This window comes from Macrobrachium nipponense, chromosome 27 (assembly GCF_015104395.2).
Source record: "Macrobrachium nipponense isolate FS-2020 chromosome 27, ASM1510439v2, whole genome shotgun sequence".
Classification (NCBI taxonomy): domain Eukaryota; kingdom Metazoa; phylum Arthropoda; class Malacostraca; order Decapoda; family Palaemonidae; genus Macrobrachium; species Macrobrachium nipponense.
The window spans coordinates 12485463-12502962 of record NC_087216.1 but is presented as its reverse complement, the minus strand read 5'-3'; the positions used below and the strand labels follow the sequence as shown (position 1 = coordinate 12502962).

The 17500-nt window shown below is 35.2% G+C and overlaps 2 protein-coding genes across 8 annotated transcripts in view; one reads left to right on the top strand and one right to left on the bottom strand.

Moving 5' to 3' along the window:
• Window positions 1–2178, bottom strand: part of LOC135200828 (broad-complex core protein isoforms 1/2/3/4/5-like) — an 82275-nt gene extending 80097 nt beyond the window's left edge. The window contains exon 1 of the mRNA XM_064229512.1: window positions 2045–2178. The gene's annotated coding sequence lies outside the window, so the exon portion shown is untranslated. The remainder of the gene's footprint in view (window positions 1–2044) is intronic.
• Window positions 2179–3495: 1317 nt separating this feature from the next.
• LOC135200827 (GPALPP motifs-containing protein 1-like) lies at window positions 3496–16797 on the top strand. 7 transcript variants are annotated; one of them, XM_064229502.1, is made up of 8 exons: window positions 3676–3904; window positions 5163–5316; window positions 9735–9845; window positions 11198–11428; window positions 13113–13606; window positions 13747–13923; window positions 14637–14780; window positions 16565–16797. In XM_064229502.1, exons 3-8 carry the CDS (start codon window positions 9764–9766, stop codon window positions 16721–16723), a joined length of 1287 nt encoding a protein of 428 aa, XP_064085572.1. In that variant the 5' UTR covers window positions 3676–3904; window positions 5163–5316; window positions 9735–9763; the 3' UTR covers window positions 16724–16797. The 7 variants fall into 7 exon arrangements, with proteins under 7 accessions (XP_064085577.1, XP_064085572.1, XP_064085571.1 ...); XM_064229507.1 differs by lacking the exons at window positions 3676–3904; window positions 5163–5316 and adding an exon at window positions 3496–3514; XM_064229501.1 differs by lacking the exon at window positions 5163–5316 and having other exon boundaries at window positions 3677–3904.
• Window positions 16798–17500: the final 703 nt, after the last annotated feature.

Below are 17500 nucleotides of genomic sequence, written 5' to 3'. Positions count from 1 at the left end.
ATGTCGTAATGTTGGATTACCGAGAAGTCGAGTGGGAAATTAAATGAATGATGATTATGGACAAAACATATCATACTATATCATACTATAATGGGCGTAATGTCTGTCTGTGCCTGTCATTCAATCACGGCCAAACGGCTGATCAGATGGGAATGAAACTTGGCAGGATTATGGTGGGGACCCCTAAGATGGTTTGTAATGGGGTTTCATCCAACCTACTCCCCTCCTTTGTAGGGGGTGGGGGTGAGAAGGGATTCCCTGAAACGGAGCTGTTTCTGGCCGTGAAACGATGCTGGTTATTCCCGTAGACTTAGTTACTTTGCTATTTTTCATACATAATTTCTGTACAACTTCCCAGGAGAAAGTCGCGAATATTTCAGCTCGGACACAATAGAAGATGAAAATTATCATCAATATCCATAAGATTTTTTGAATAACTTACATCCATCGGGCCTGCCAGTGCACAAAATAACGTTTGAAGAAGTACTGCCCGGTAATGTTGCTTCGGAATTTCGATCCTGCCAATGGACATTGTAACGGAACGAGGTACACCGTTATGGAGCTAAACTCCCACGTCATCGAAGAAGTGATAGCAACGGGCCCTCACACCGGCAAACGTCTGTTCATCCCCCGGATTCCTCTGATGCCTTCGGACAACCAGTTTCCGTTCCAGCTACGGCACAGGCAGTTTTTCATCAACCTGGCCTTCTCATTCACTGCAAACAAGTCGCAGGGCCAGACTTTGGATCGTGTTGGTGTGTTTCTGCCATCACCCATGTTCACGCATGGCCAACTGTATGTGGCGATGAGCAGAGCAACTGACTCTGCCAATTTGAAATTAAGTTGTTGACAAACTGATAATATTGTGTACAAAGAGGTTCTGTAGTAGGTATGTATCAAAATCGCCCTTATTTTAATATTGCTGAACAAATAGTACATATAAATTTTTCACTTCTCCACCCGTATTTTATCACCCATCGTAGATGGGTCAGTTTGCTAGTATCGATAATTGGGCCAGGATAGAGATGCTGGTACTAAATTAGAGAATATGAAGTTGATTATAACTGTACATTGTGAAGCTATGGAAACGAAGAGAAACCGGAAGAAGGAAGGGACATTAATAATCATGAAATATAAAAGAATGTCAAGAAGAGTATTAAGAGAAACTGGTTGCTTTCTATATAACATAGGCTATATAAAAGTGAGAAAACAACTCTCAAGATCTATCCGTCAAATTGGTAAGTAAAATGAATTGTGTGAAAGCACTTGTCAGCAATTATCTAGATATGAAACATGTGAAGAAAAATGTTCAAAAGAATGACAGATATAATAGGTGAAAGACAGTCCTTCAGGGAGAAAATACACTACGGTTTCTATCAACCCTGAAAAAAACGCCGTTCGAACTTAATCAGTAATTTAACATTTGATATATAATAATCCAATGAGAAGATTCTCTCGACTAGTCCTTACATAACTGGTGACAAATGTTAAAATCTGCTTTACTATACGTAATATCAATCAATATCTGGAATTAAAATATACTTTTTTTCGCTAACCCCTTTTGTTATCCTTTCTACTACTTCCTTCACATCTACACCCATTCTCGTCCCAACTTTGAAGACATCTTATAGTTACAAGTCTTTCGTATAATTTTGCTTGCCATCGTCCCCATTACCGATAACAGATTGGGGTAATGAATTTAGAATAGCAGTATTACTTGGCGAGTTAACCTGTAGGCAAGTCAGTGTTACGGGTTTCGTTCAAATTCCCATTCTTACCAGAATAAGTTGAAATGTAAAATAAGATGTAGTCTCTATAAATGTCCTTATATACTCTGCCCGTTTGATATTGTGTACTACATACAGCCATATCGTAAGCCAGGAATTCAAGATGAGGTTTAAGAGCCGAGTTATATACCTATACAAAAATTTTATGAATGATTATTTTCAAAATCATGGGGGAACCAACAAGCCAGCCACCTACATACCCAGCATCGATCGTCATGCAGCACCTAATTCGCATGTAACTGCAACTGAATACTAACCTATCACTGCCCGGAGTACTGTACACTTCATAACAGTTCGTTTATCGGTAGAAGCAGCAACGATTTTCGGTAACCGATAAGAACTACCTCACACACACTTCCAAATGCCACCTGGAAGCGTAATGTCTATTTTTCTTCAAAACCATAACACAAAATTTAAGTATGTTTTCTCTTGTCGAGAAACACCTCCGGTCTTCGCAGGGCGTTCCCCAAACTATCAATGACTGTTTTCAACTTAAACAGCCTCGTTACAATTGGATCGTCTCCTTGAACTCTGTACTAATAAGCGAGGCGCGTAGGCATGGAGGTATATATATATATATATATATATATATATATTATAATATATATATATATATGTGTGTGTGTGTGTGTGTGTGTGTGTGTGTGTGTGTCTGTGTGTGTGTGTGCTACAGAAGAGATAAGTCATTCGGTTGTTGTAAGTCTTCCTGGATGACATTGCAAGCCATATGCCCTTGACTACAGCTGGCGCTAATACCCATTCTCAGCCAAGTCGACCGGGATTTGAACTAGGGACCTTACGAAGGAGAGCCCGATATTCTACCTCCTAGTTTCTTAAGAGAGAAGTTAACTTGCAAGTCACTTGTGTACTTCTTCTTTCCCACCGTTACCCCTACATCAAGAGATCGGCTGGCTGATGCGCCTTCTCCACTCCTATCAAAGGCATCATCGCATAGAAATCTAAAACAATGAACACTCGATTCCGAGGGAAATTATATAGGTACTCTAGCCCACAGGGTATACATAGACCGAGGGTCTCACAAACCAGCGCTTCATGTCTGACTATATTTCTTGATATTTTTAGCCTTGCATAACAATATATAAGAAGCGTTATCTAGGGAACAGTTCCTCAGATGCTTATAGGCCTTGTTATACTTATAATTCAAGCTAATATTAATAGTAATCTAGTCCAGATTGCTGATAAAAGTCCATGACTTGAGAGTGCTAGCGGTGTGTATATTGTGGGAAATCATCTTCGAAATATTGAATCTCAGATGTCTTAATGTGACTATTAAAAATTTATGAATAACTGTGTTTTTGATGGAGCTAACTACTGCATATCGACCTATCATAAACTACTTAAAACAGGCCTCCTGAAGCTGCAAACAACACTTGAATGGGCAGTGAAATTAACTAAATTTGTCGCACACCTCTTATACTTGATTTACACTGGCTACCTATCAAAGCAAGAATCAATGATCAAATATGGGTAACAATGGAGCAAGCTATAAAGACTGGATGTCCCAAATGTATGACAGTACACATTACAACCGACGAACGGTGCTACACAAAACTTGCCACATACGCTTCCTAGTTATTTGAACCAAATTGTAATTCGTTACTTGTCGTAACGTATACATGTTCCTAAGATGGAAAAAAAGATAACAAAGGTGAATTAGCCAATGAAAGTGTAGTAATCATCAACTGAAGGAAGAGCTAGAAAATTGCGTAGGTTTATATGTATAGATTAGAAAATTAATAAAATCTAAGAAAAGCAAATGTGCAACAATGCATATGCAGCAGTGATATGCAGAGCAAATAGGTCACACTTTGCTAATCATAAACGGACATACAGAAGTACCGTATGAAACCAAGCCAATTTCTGTGGAAATGCCGGAGATTATTGATTTTTGTTTATATAACTTTGATGAAGAAAAATTAGAGCAAAAAATGCTATACCATATTTGGAAAAGAAAGCCCTGAAATTTAAGCACCGTCCTAAAGTGTGAAAAACGAATTGAGGTGCTTTTGTAAAGACAATGATTAAACTGTGAATCTGACTTGACCTAACTTAAGCGTCTTCAAAATAAACCGCATAACTGCTCTACTGCTTATCTGGTATACTATATATTAAATTTTTTGTTGTTGTAATACAATTTTCTGTATTGTACGTTTGCGTTAATCATATTGAGATAGTATTTTGAGTTAGGTATCAGAACCATAGGCTAGGCTAAGTACTTTCTTAGGCTATGCTTAGAAGCATACCTTAGGCTACGGTAAGCAACTAGCTAGGTAGGTAGTCTAGCGCATGTAAATTTTATCCAAAGAAGAGAACTAATGTATTATACATAAAGTTTTATGGGAGGAACTGCATTTTTAGGGATAATTAAACACCTCTTATCTTCCTAACCACACCAAGCTTGATCGAATGTACTACCTAATCCAGCTAGGCCTACCAAGCTATCCTTACCTGTTTTCGGTGGTGTTTTACGACCCAGTATCTCAGTACTGCTTCCTATCTACTACCTATAGAAGGGTATCGCCGTCAGAGCACTTCATGCGAAGCACTGTAGAAATTAAGGTTCTTGCAGCGTCCCATTGACCCCTAGCTATAGCTACCTAGGGTAAAAAACCTCATGGTACAGGGGTGGACCTTGTACGATCAATGTGTACAACCCCAAGAAAAGTACATTATAACGCGCCCTGACACTGGAGTAGGGGTCTTTAGCTCCGTTTCTCACCAACAAGAAGTCGCGACTGATGCCCATCTCCGATGTCAGGACGCGTTATAATGTACTTTTTTGGGGGTTGTTCACGTTGATCGTACATGGTCCACCCCTGTACCATGCGGTTTTTTACCCTAGCTACCTCTATGACTTTGCCCCTGTTCTCTTCCATCCTACTTTCCAACCTCTCCTAACAATTGTTTTGGAGTGCAAGTGCAAGGATTTCCTCCCATTACAACTCTTAAAACATTTTTACTGTCAATTTTCCTTTCAGCACTGAATGACCTTAGGCTATGGGTTCCAGCACTTGGTCTTTGGCCTAAATTGTTTATTCCACCGTCTGCAGTAGGTATGATTGCTTGATAATTGGTGCTTTATGATATTTTCGTAATTATCCTGTGACCTTATCCTAGGATAGTACCCTCAGGGATTCCCCAAACTGCAAAAAGTCCAGTTGACCCCATATATAAATCACGAAGCGGCATTATTTGTCAGAATTTTTCAATTTTTCTCTTGTTGTTTAGCCTAAGCTCAGGTAGCAACTTTCATAGCCTAGTTTAGGTCTAGGCAGGGTAACTTAGCCATATAGCTAATCACTGATAAGTGTGAACTATGCTCAGGCACAGCCTACTTAATCTCTTTTCACTTAGGGATAGTGTTCTACCTGACCTAGGGTGTTGTAAGCAGGGCTGCCTGATTTCCACACTAAGGAAATCTACGTTCGGTCACAGACAGTTACCAGTTATGCAATATATCCAACTTTATCGAACTCGGAGGAATGTATAAGTTGTTTATTGAGATTTTGTAAGTAGTACTCTAAACTTAGAGGTATGAATTCCCAACCAATAGCTTTTTTATTTTTTATTTTTAAATTTTGTTTTTTTTTAATTTTTTTTTTACCCTAAGTAAGGGTATAGACACTGGCCCTTTCCGTCTTTAGCTCATATTGTGTAAACATTTATATAGTTAGATTTTTATTCTAGTTTATTTTGACGAGTGGGTAAAAGAAGCAAAACTTCTCAACAACAGTCGGTACTCCTTTAATTTGATGATGAAAAACTGGAATGAAACTTATCTAATTTGACGATGAAAAAAGTAACATATATAGTTGTTTTACAACAAGTTTATATATATAAGGCATCTTAATCACATCATCGTAATGAAGTATAACGATAAGTTTTTAATGATGTTCAATCCGGCATTATTGCCATAAATTCAATGACTAGACTTATATCTTGGGCCAACTAGGTAACACTGTTGGTTATATGCTCGCAAGTGAACTTAAAAAATAATGATCACACTATTGTATCATTGTAATTACATAATTACAATCACTTTCATAAAGAATTGAAGCTGCAAATGTAACCGTAAGCACCAGTGTTATATCTATGTCTTATTTTTTAGAGTAAAGTAAACTGGTAACGTATCCTGGATCTAGGCTAATGTACTGAACCATTTAATTTTACATGAGGATTTAATTACCACTGCATCTCACTTTTATTGTTGTTATACACAGTGTCATTTATTTAGGTCAATATCAACTGACGACGAAATCATGAGCGCTATCATCTATTCTGGTAAACTAGGCCTATGATTTTTGCTAAGGTCTTACGTTATACGAATTACAGTTATGAAATCATTAAAGCCTGTTCATTTCAAAAGTTTATGTCACTGTAGTTGTTGAATAACCAAATTGATTATACAGGCACGTTAATCATTTTTACAAGCAAAAATTGCAATGTGTATTGCAAAGCTGAAAAGTGCATCGCTAAAAAATAATTTGCTTCATGGCAGTATGAATGTATGCATATATTTCACCAAATTTTCAAGAAAATATACCATCAAAACTAGCGAATTAAGAATACTCTCTAGTATTATGAAAAAGAATAAATGTAGATTTTGTTGAGGACCAGATTGAAAAATAATTTTGATAGGTACTGAGGCTGGTTGGAGCTGGAGTCAGCCAGTTCGTACGGTCAAGATCTAGCTTATATTCTAGGCCTTGGTTTGCACATGAATCAACGGTCAGCAGTATGCATCTGATAAACATCCAAACCCATCCACAAATTAAAAAGGATAAAACTAATTATTTATTTTTGTGGATATTTGTGTGTGAGACTTATAGAATAGAATAGTAAAAAATTTTCATAACTTATTACTGTATTAGATTTTAACTAGCATACGCTTTTTAAGTAAAAAGCGTGGAAATTTTTATGTGTGGATTCCACACTCCACACCTAATCACAATGTGGACAAGGTAAGCCGTATTAGTGACGTCATTTCCACACTTCGGCAGCCCTGGTTGTAAGTACTTTCATCTTTTGCCTGCATCCTTGTAACACCCTTTCTCCCCCCCAGTCCATGTAAGAATCCAAATTCTGTTTATCCTATACCATCCCAAACTTTTTCAAATTAAATCTTTATCATCATTTTTGGATATTAACCTAATTCCTTACCATAAATTCAGGATATTTAACTAAATATAAGTAGTAGGCATTAATGCAAGACTTTTCCAAATAAATTACTGTACATTCCTTCAAGGGTGATTAAGCTTGTGGACAAACGGCAATAATTTCCATTTGCTCACCTTTATAGAAATGCTCTCGGTACATTTGTAACTCCAACAATTCATCAGAGGTTTAGTCTGTGGAAGCTTGCTTTGGAAGTTGACTTTCTTGAGGTTTTTTGTTATTATTATTTAACAAACCGAACAGGCCATTGATTAACTTGTTTCTTGAGATATTGCTTCTAGTGCTAGCTGAGGTGAACTCTCAGACAGAAGTTGTTAAAATGAAATACATTACAGTTTTAGGTAAATATCCATGTTCTTTTTGAATTATTGTTGATCATGTTGAAACAGTCATGTATGCAATTTCACACCCTTTGATGTATAGAAAAGTCATTAAACATCTGATTCTGTTTAGTAAATTATCATTTACCATGTTAAAGTACCTTTGATTAAGATTTATTCCCAAAAATAAATTGCCAGTCCATATTTAAATGCCAGTGAATATAATTGAATGATATCAAATGAATCTCATGTTTCTATTAAGGATACATTAGACTTTTTTTTGGACATTTCATAGAGCATGGTAAAACACCTGAAAATTTAAAAAAAAAAAAATATGTTAATACTACAGTACCTGAGAGTAATACTATTAAGTATCATCATTGTTCATTTGGTAGTACAGTAGTACCTCGAGATACGAAATTAATCCGTTCCGAGGCGCCCTTCGTATCATGAAGTTTTCGTATCTTGGACCACGTTACATGTAAAATGGCTACATAATCCATTCCAAGCCCTCCAAAAACACCCTAGTAAATTTCATTATAAAGCTAAATTGACCTATAAACAATTAAATACTACAACAATTTGGACCATTCAATACCTAAATAATAAAAAAAATGCAAAAATATAACCTGTATATAAAGTGTATACTATTAGTGTACATGTAACAAGAAATATACTGTACGTGGAAAATGTGGAAGCTTACCTTTCGAGTGAGGCTATCTCCGAAAGTGGCGGCAGAGGAGGAGAAGGACAAACGGCCGATACGTATGTACTATGTACACCTTAAAAAATATACATATGTAACTATCCAAGGAAGATTGCTTCTGCCTACTTTTCACAATGTTCCTGTGTGAGCCTTTTTGGGGATGTCTTCTACAAATGATTGCACTTTATGAAAAGCGGCTTTAATTTCTGCCGTTTTTTTTTTTTTTTTTTTTTTTTTTTTCTCTTTTCTTTTTTGCTTTTTTTGATTTTTAACTTTTTTTTTACTTTTTTTTTAATTTATTTATTTTATTTATTTATTTATTATTTTTTTTTTTTTTTTTACAGAATTTTCAACTTTCTGTTTTTTATCACTTGGTTCATTGTTTGCACCTCATGACTCTGTTGGCCCTGGTGTCCATCAAAACCCTGTTCAACCAAATGCTCTCTCTGCAACTGATTGGGTACTGAATGTTCGGCTGCTGACCTTCAACATAAACTGAAGTGCCTTGATTATACTGGTATGCATGTTGTAAATGATTGGTCAACACCCTCTGTCAGCAGGGAGTGTAGATTGCTACCAACCTTGCAAAGTTTCCAGTTATCCCATGAGAGAGACCTTGATCACTTATCCCATGTGAGAGATCTTGGTCACTTATCCCACGAGAGAGATCTTGGTCAATCATATCATATATGTCGTCACTCAAGAGGTGCTCTTCTTTTTCCATTTTCTGTGAAAAGATATGAGAAATTTTTTTTTTTTTTAAATACACAATGACGATCCGAAAACGATCCGCGCGCGTTACTATAACAATGCTGGTACCCGAGTGGCTGAGGCACGCCACCACGTGTACATAGTAGATGCATGATGGGAGGGACGCTGGCCAATAGGAGAGAAGGATCTCATGGGCGCAAACTAGCCATCAGGAACCAATGGAGAGCAGGAGGATGGTGGCGAGTCTACTAGTTACTAAGATTGCGGCATGCGGCGCGAGTTTCAAAATTGTTATCCGGGTGAATCTCGGACTTTCAGAAACCTTTCGTATCTTGAAAACTTTTTGTATGTAGAGCCGTTAATTTTTCGTATGGCTTTCGTATCTCGAGTTTTTCGTAAGTTGAGCCTTTCGTATCTCGAGGTACCTCTGTATTTGACTTAATTCAGTACGTATATCTATTTCTACTGACAGTATGAAATAGCTATCCCAAATAATTATTTCCATTATGACTTGATAAATTATGCAATTGGATTGGATGCTTACTGTTCTTATTACCTGTTTTGCTATACATATCCCATATTACCCTTTTTTCTTACTCTTCAGTGAGCCAGTAAGACAACACCTTGACCAGTGCGATAAGCAGAGAACTTGCAGAGGTTGAACAAAAGCTTATCCTTTTGTAATTATTGATAAGTATCAAAATAAGATGCAAAAGCTTACAAAAATGAGTAAGTTTTAGGTTTATATGTATAATGTTAACTGATCTGCCTCCTTTTTTCCCCCTGACATACAACTTTTGCTGATGAGACCAGGTACCTCAGGCCCTCTTGAATTTTCGTTTCTTTGTACCTAAGACTGTCCTGTTTCTGGTTTGTGTAGCCTATGTAGGCTACTTATATAAGTCAGTTTTCTGATCTTTAAACTGATGTTGCATTTCACAATAAATTGATGTTGCATTTCACAATAAACTGATGTTGCATTCCACAATACTGTAAAATTTGTTTGCTTTTCAGGCATGGTAATTGGAGAATAAAGTGTAACAATGTCAGATAGTGATGATGATGCATATGGACCTGCTTTGCCCCCCGGTTTCAAGTCAAAACAAAGGCATGAAGAAGATAATGGTAATTTTTTACTTTCTTTGTTGTTGTTTGTGTGGAAAGAAAGTACTGTGGTAGAATTCGTATTCTGTTATTATTGGCAAACGTTTGTTTATGCTCATTGAAAATAGGGGCTCTTATTGTTCTACATCTATTGTTTGATGTTTTTATGGTACCTCTCCTGGTTTGAAGACTCTCTTATTATTTTATCATCTTCTGAACCCATAATGGATGTACGTATATACATTTCTTTTGTGTGTTATACAGTATTATTTTGTTCATTCTAGTTGTATTAGGACCAAGCACAATAGTTTTGGGTCTCCACCACTGTAAAATGAGGCACAAGAAAACACGTAGAGAAGGACTGCTGGACTTCAATTGCCTTTAGCATGACCAAACCTTATGTGGCAACTCATTTGAACATTGCCTCATCATTCATTGCAGAATCACTTTACTGGGATTACAGTAACTGAAAATGTGTCAGATAGGTAAAGTTAAGAGCAGCAGCTTTCACAAGGCAGCCTTTGCTTTATTCAAAATTATAAGACTAGTTTAGTTAATAAGTAGGCTTATTTCTTCCTTTTTGCTTTATGTAAACTTATGTACAGTATTATGTAAGTCTTGTTTTGGTGACCTCACATAACTACAATGATTTATATTGTATTTTCTTAAAGAAAAATATATACCTTTATCTCACAATTAGATGTTGAGTTATGGATGCTTAGTTAAAGCATTCAGTTTGCTGATTTTTATGAACTTTTATCTCGCAATTGGATGTTGAGTTATGGATGCTCATTTGAAGCATTCAGTTCACTCTTTTTTTATGAATGAGGAATTTTTGAGTCTCTTTGTACTAGTACAAAGGGAATTTTCATAATTTTTGCGTTTTATAAAATTCAGACTTTCTAACTTGTAATTTCTCTGATTGGCAAGTAATTGCAATTCCAATGATTTATTAAAGTATGTTGTAAATAGTGCTTGGTGTTTCTCCACTTGCTTGGTGTACACCAATCACTTCCAGTTTTCTTGTAGTGTTTATTATGGCCTCACTTCCAGTCATATAAATGAGAGTTTGTTTGCAAAAAAAGACAGAAAGGCATGGTGTGCAAGATCTACATATACTAGCTGAGTACGTACTGGATTTGTCCTTTATATTAGGTATAATAGTTTTATAAACAGTATAATTTCAGGTATATTTTTGTCTTAAAACTTATGACTAAAGTTTACCACAGCCATAACTTTTAACAGTATTCAGATGTTGTAATAATCAGTTAGATTAGCAGGTAGCATGTCATCATATACAGTACATGTAGATATGGTTACTTTCTGCTATTTGTAATATACTTTATTGTAACTTTATCCTAATACATTTTCAGGACGTACAGGACCAGCTTTACCTCCCCGGTTAATGAATTCACAGCAGAAAAATGAAGACAAGGAAGATAACAGAGCCAGAAATGACAGCAAATCATATGGACCAAGTATACCTCCACAAATAAAGAAAAACTCTAATGCTAATGAAGATAGTGAGGACAGTGAGGATGATGCATATGAACCTTCTTTGCCACCTGGTTTCAAATCTAGAAGAGGGCATGAAGAAGATAAAGGTAATTTTTTTCCATCTTTACAACTGTGTGTTTAAGGAAAATAGGGCAAAAATGTTTCTCCATACCGTTTTGGTGGTATTCGGGTTTTACATCATTATGTGTAATATATTTGTTGTTGATTGGGTTGCATTTTTTGTTTAGGATATATAGTGTGTAATGACACATGAATTGATTGTAGTTTTAGAATTTACAATAATGTGGATAATGATGTTTTATCTAGTTTTTGAAAACTTGTAGATATTTGAGCTTATCTGTCAATGGTAGATATTTGAGGATATCTGTCAGTAGTGCATTAGAGTAAATTAAGTGCAAAAACAAGCTCTTATTCTGGAGACTATTTATAAAATTTATCTAAGATGTCATCATTAAGATTTTCACCTCTGGAATGAATGCTCTCTTTTCTCACTTGTAACTTGTGCAAATGCTCTTCTTATACATTTCAGGCATTGAAAATCTCTTATTCCACGTGTATTTTGTAATCTTGAGTAACTTGCGACAGTCAGTTCACCCCCATATCTTTCCCTTAAGACCAACATGGTTACTTTCTTAAATGTCCTTTTTTCTTTCATGCTTTTCCTGTCATTATTAGGTTTGTTTTGCTTATGCGGATTTTCAGTTTTCTCTAAGATCTTTTACTATTCCACCTTTTAAACATTTCTGCAACCTCACCTATTCTGCTAATAACACCTATTCTTAAATATTTTGCTTTTTCATGTTATGTTGCGAGATTTCATTCCTCCCACCTCTTTAGCCTTTCTGTCTGCCCTTTGAAGCTCCTTCTTCTTCTTCTCTGCCTTTTAGTGTCCTTCCTATTTACTCTGTATATATCTGCTTCTCCTCACCAGAACTCGAAGGCTCTCTTGTTCTTGTATGTCTTGATTCTAGTGTCATGTCTTATCCTTCACTAATGTCACACCTCATGATATTGCTTCTGTCTTTTGTATAATGTATAGGTCCTCTTTCAGCTGTTTCTAAAAGTCATTTTTTGATGCAACATTTGCTAATAGGTTTTGCTGATATTATTTTTACGAAGACTTGTGTCTCATTTTTCTTTATTCTTCTAATTTGTTCTTTATATTGATTTTGTTGAGAAATTTTTGTTTTTCACCATTATGAATATTTCAGGTACTTATTAACTTGCTGACTGTTATGTTAGTCGTGTTAAGTAAAACATACATTATTAGTTTTTAACACTTTGAAAATTTAATGATATCCAAGTTTTTATGTAAAGATGGTTCCCACCAGCCATTCTTACAGAAACAGTAGAAGAGGTCACTGTGCTACGATTAGGCACTAAGTAGGCCTTGCCTTGAATATCATGGTTCCTCCTCAGTTGTAATCATAGCATTGGTTTCTATGGAATGGAATGTTTGAAATTTCAAAAAAATCTTATACGTTTGATATTTCTGTAAGGTATAATGTTACAGATGGAGATATTGAAATAGGTATTCAATATGTCTTTGATTCAGTAGATAGTATTGAAAACTGTTATATATAATTATTTTGGAGCCAATCTATGACATTAAAATTAGCTGTGATTACAGTATTTGTTTTTTTATCATAACATCTAGACCCAATTTATAGTTCTGCAATTAAAAAGTTTTCTGTTTTTGTTGTTAAGCCATTCATTAGACTTCTGAATTAACATTTTTTTTTTTTTTTGTCATTTTGCATGAATAACAAGATGAAGATAGTAGCGACTCTGTTGACAGTGACTCTTTTGGGCCAAGTTTACCACCACGCATGAAAAATCCTAATGTCAGTGATAGTGATCATAGTAATAGTGATAAGTATGGTTCAGGCACGGTGAAAAGAAAAAATAGTGAGAGTGACATTGTCCCTAAAAAGCACATGAGAACTACAGAAGAAGAAGAAGACGAAGATTCTGTTGATGAAGAGGACTTGTATGGACCAGCTCTTCCTCCTCATTTGATAAAGAATAAAAGTCAGAGATCTGTACCAAAAGGGGAGAGGATTTTAGGCCCTGTTCTTCCAGCTGGTATTGTTCCACCTGAATCTTCAACCTTTGAAGCCCCTGAAGAAGAGGAAGATAGTGAAGAAGATGAAGGTCCATTGGTTGGACCAATGCCTTCAGATGTTGCTCTCAATGAAAAAGAATACCGTGCTCAGCAATTTGAACTTAGAGCTCAGAGAATGAAAGATAAACTGGAGGGAAAAGTGAGTTTTTTTTTGTGTATTTGAGGATGGTGCCCTGTTTTGAGTTATTGAATATTGTAATTGGCAACAACTGTTATTTTGACATTTTCCTGCAAAGATTGTGAATTTGACAAAAACTACTTTGTTATTATTTTTTCCAGCATGATAACAGTAAGCCTCAAAAAAGAGAATCATGGATGTTAGAGTTGCCAGAAGACAAGCCAAATTTTTGTGGGTTGGCACCTCGTCAATTTTTAAAGAAAGCCCCTCAAGAGAAGGGTGATCGTTCAGTGTGGACTGATACTCCTGATGATAAAAGAAGAAAAGCAGAAGCAGAGGTAATGGGTTTTGTCTTTTGTTTTAAACCTGTAGATCTCTTTTGTTTAAGAATTATACCACTATGCAAATCGTACAGGTTTCTCTTACAAAGGCAGTCAGTTAAAGAAGTATACTACATGAATTTAGTTCATTTTGGAGATTTTCAATTTTAGATAAGTTAAGGCAATGCAATAACAAAAGAAAATTATATAGCATTAGTGGCATAAGAACAATAGAAAATTAATAAAACTCGTATAGTACATATATTTATTAAAAGTAAAGATTTACGTCTTAAGTATACAAGTTATAGTTAAGGCATGGGCACAAAATTATAAAAGTAGCCAGAGGGTGAAACTGCCAAAATTATCATAAAAATATGCAGACCTGTATACAGGACCAGGTTGTGAGGGTTGGCCTTTTATAAGTATGTACTACTCACCTTCACCTTCAAATGCAGTCATAATTTTGTAATCTTCTTACAGACAGGAATAGTTAGAGGACAGGATAAGGAAGGACTGTTATAAACAATAGGGAATTGGGTACATGCATTTGTTATCCCATCCTAGTGCCTTAATTTATGGCTCCTTATGTTTTTTCAGATAGTCGTCATGATTAGTGAGGCACTCATTAAATAAATTTATTTTCAGCATTGTACTCTTACAATTTTTAGATACATATGCAGTTCAGTATGTGCAATTACTCAAGATGAACATTTTTGTCTTATCTTCTGCAGATGGAAAGTGAGGAAGAACCTTCAATGAATCCTGTATCATCTGCCACGCGAGAGAGAGATGAGGATCTTACAGCTAGAGTGGATCAGTACAACAAAGAAAAGAGAGCAAAACCATTAATTGATTTACACCAGAAAAAGATGAAGGTATGTTCAGTTTAAAAATTTTCTTTTACTTTCTAGGACATTTAACAGTACATATGTACTTACTTTGTTTGCATTGATTATTCTAGCACTGTGCTCTTAAGTTAACCATCATTTAATTATCTGTAGGTTTTCCTTGCTATGAAATGTACGGATCACAGAGTTAAAATAGTGTGTGAAACTTCAGTGTTAACATTTAATTCATACAGCTTTGGACATTCAGTATGTGATGATACCTAAATTGACAAACAGATGAATTGCTTGTGGTGTGTGAAAGGTAATACTCCGGCTAACTTTCGTCCCAATTATCTTACATAATTGAGGAGAGGCATCTCTTCCAGGAAATGTTTTCATGCTCCCATTGAACAAGGTGAACTTTATTAATTTTTCTAGAACAAAAAAGGTAGAGGAAAAACTCCTTCACTTAACATTTGAAGACCTTAGATATTTGTGAGGTTACAGTTTTCCCTCTTTTTATGCATTTGGTTTACCATATGGTGATTGACCTATATTTGTCTGTCAAGATCTCTGTATGTTTATCTTTTGGTTAAGATTTTTTAATGCACTATAATTTTAGAATCCTTTAAGATTCAGACTTTAGACATCCCTTGGGTTATGAGAATTCAACATTTTGGTGGATCCAAGGGTTAAGGTCATACTGTATTTGTAATACACATTTCTTTTCTCGATATTAAAGTGAAGTATGAAGGGTGCTTAAGGCCAGTGATATCACTTAGAAACAATGGTTTAATTTAGTATGGTACATTTTCAGTAAGCAAGTTGTTATTAAGTTGGTCAGTCACACTGCTGCCATTTTTTGGTAGTAGTATTTATTTATAAGTAAAATGTAAAGAGTATACATAACAAGATAGTTTAAAAGACTTTTATGGCATTGTGAGAAGAGGTGAATATTACCCCGCAATGATCGTAGGCTACAAGGTTCACAGTTTGTGTCATCCCTTATGGGGTGGTTATACGAACCCTTTGAGATTCTGTGGGTTTTTGCAAATCTCCACTTTTGGCAAATATATTGGATAAAGCCATAAAATTTCATTTGAAGATAATTTTTTTTATTTGAAGGCTGGAGAACATAAATTTAGCTACCGCAGACTGAAAGGCAAATGAGGTAAAGAGTGAAATGGGCAAGTGTGGAGTACACGTTCTTGTCCGATCAGGAGAACTAGAATCAACTTTTGAAAAGAAGGGCAATGTAACTAATCAGAAAATTCCAAAGTGTGATGCTAGAAAGAAATAAAATCATCAAATCTTGCAATGTATATATGTATATAGTACTCACATCCATGGAGTGAATGTGATGTATGAATACTGAATAGTGTTACAGGGGCTACTGAGAGTGAAAGAAAATGTCTTTTGTCGTGCTAGAAGTGACAAAATTGTACCAATAAAAGTAGACAGTAGGTTTAACTTTCAGTAGACAGAAACAAAATTTGGAGAAGAGGCAGGATAAGGTTACTGAATGGACTAATCCTGGCTGGAAAAGGGTAAAACTAAAGAACCTCAAATGTGAGATCATTACCGCATTCTAAAAATGGACAAATAAAGTATTCAGCTTGAACTTTTTAAAATTTACCTTGTAAATTCAGATGCAATTTGTCTTGATTAGGATGGTGGGACTTAGGTAGATTGAATAAGTTTGTACTTGCACAGTATTCTCATTTTAAGAGTTGGCCATTTAAAGTGCACTTATTTGAGGTTTTTGTTTTAAGTATTTGTTATGCATTAGTTAGTGTGGAAGTATTTCCAGTAATGTTTTTAATACCTTTCAGAAACAAGAGAAGGAATCAGGACCTAAAGAAAGGCGTCCTTTCAGCCGTGAAGAGGATTTGAATGTTAATAAATTTGATGAAGCACAAAAGAATAATATTCTCAAGAAAGCACGCCAGCTGAATGATAGATTCAGCGCTGGGGATCGAAAGTTTTTGTAATTTTCATCTGCAATACTTCACCTTCAGATTTATTAGGAAGAAGGATGAATGGTCAAGAAATGACCTATTGTAGTGTAAGCTATTATTTTTTTCTTGATTTTTATAAATTTTTGCCATTTTATAAAGCTTTAATAATGATGGCTGGACTGCAGCAAGATCGTTAGGGGTCATTGGAAAGAAGAAATTATTATTAGTGAAAAATTTTGTTGTTTAGTATACAGTGTCTTTTGTATTTGCTTTTGTCTTTAAATTCCAAAAACCAAGAAAGTAAAGTGTAGTCCATAATATTTGAGCATGCACTTTGCAGTTTCCGTGTTAATACTGGGTGATTGGGAGTTTGTAACAGGCAGGACTGTTTCTTTTTTTTTTCTTTTCTTTTAGTTACATCATGCTGATTTTGGTGTTTTAGTTCTTCCAGCACTTTATATTTGCCTATTGAACCTTGATTGGTTGTCTCTTCTCACTCTCTCCTTGGTCTGTGTAGGTGTTGAAATAATCTTTGTTCTCCAGAAGTAATCTAATTCCCTCTTATAAAAAAAAAATGGTTTTATGTTATAGAAAGTATTTTTTGTACAGTAGGTATTGAATTTGAATGATTCATTTTAGTAATTTTTTTTAACAGTAGGTATAAATCTGAATGATACATTTTCTAACTTTTTATGAGGTTTTCAGTTACAGTAGTATTTGTTAAGCTGTACTGGTAATTTGTACATTATTACATACTTTTTTTATGTTCTATTTTATATGCAAGAGATTTCTGTTATGTTGTGCAATGGT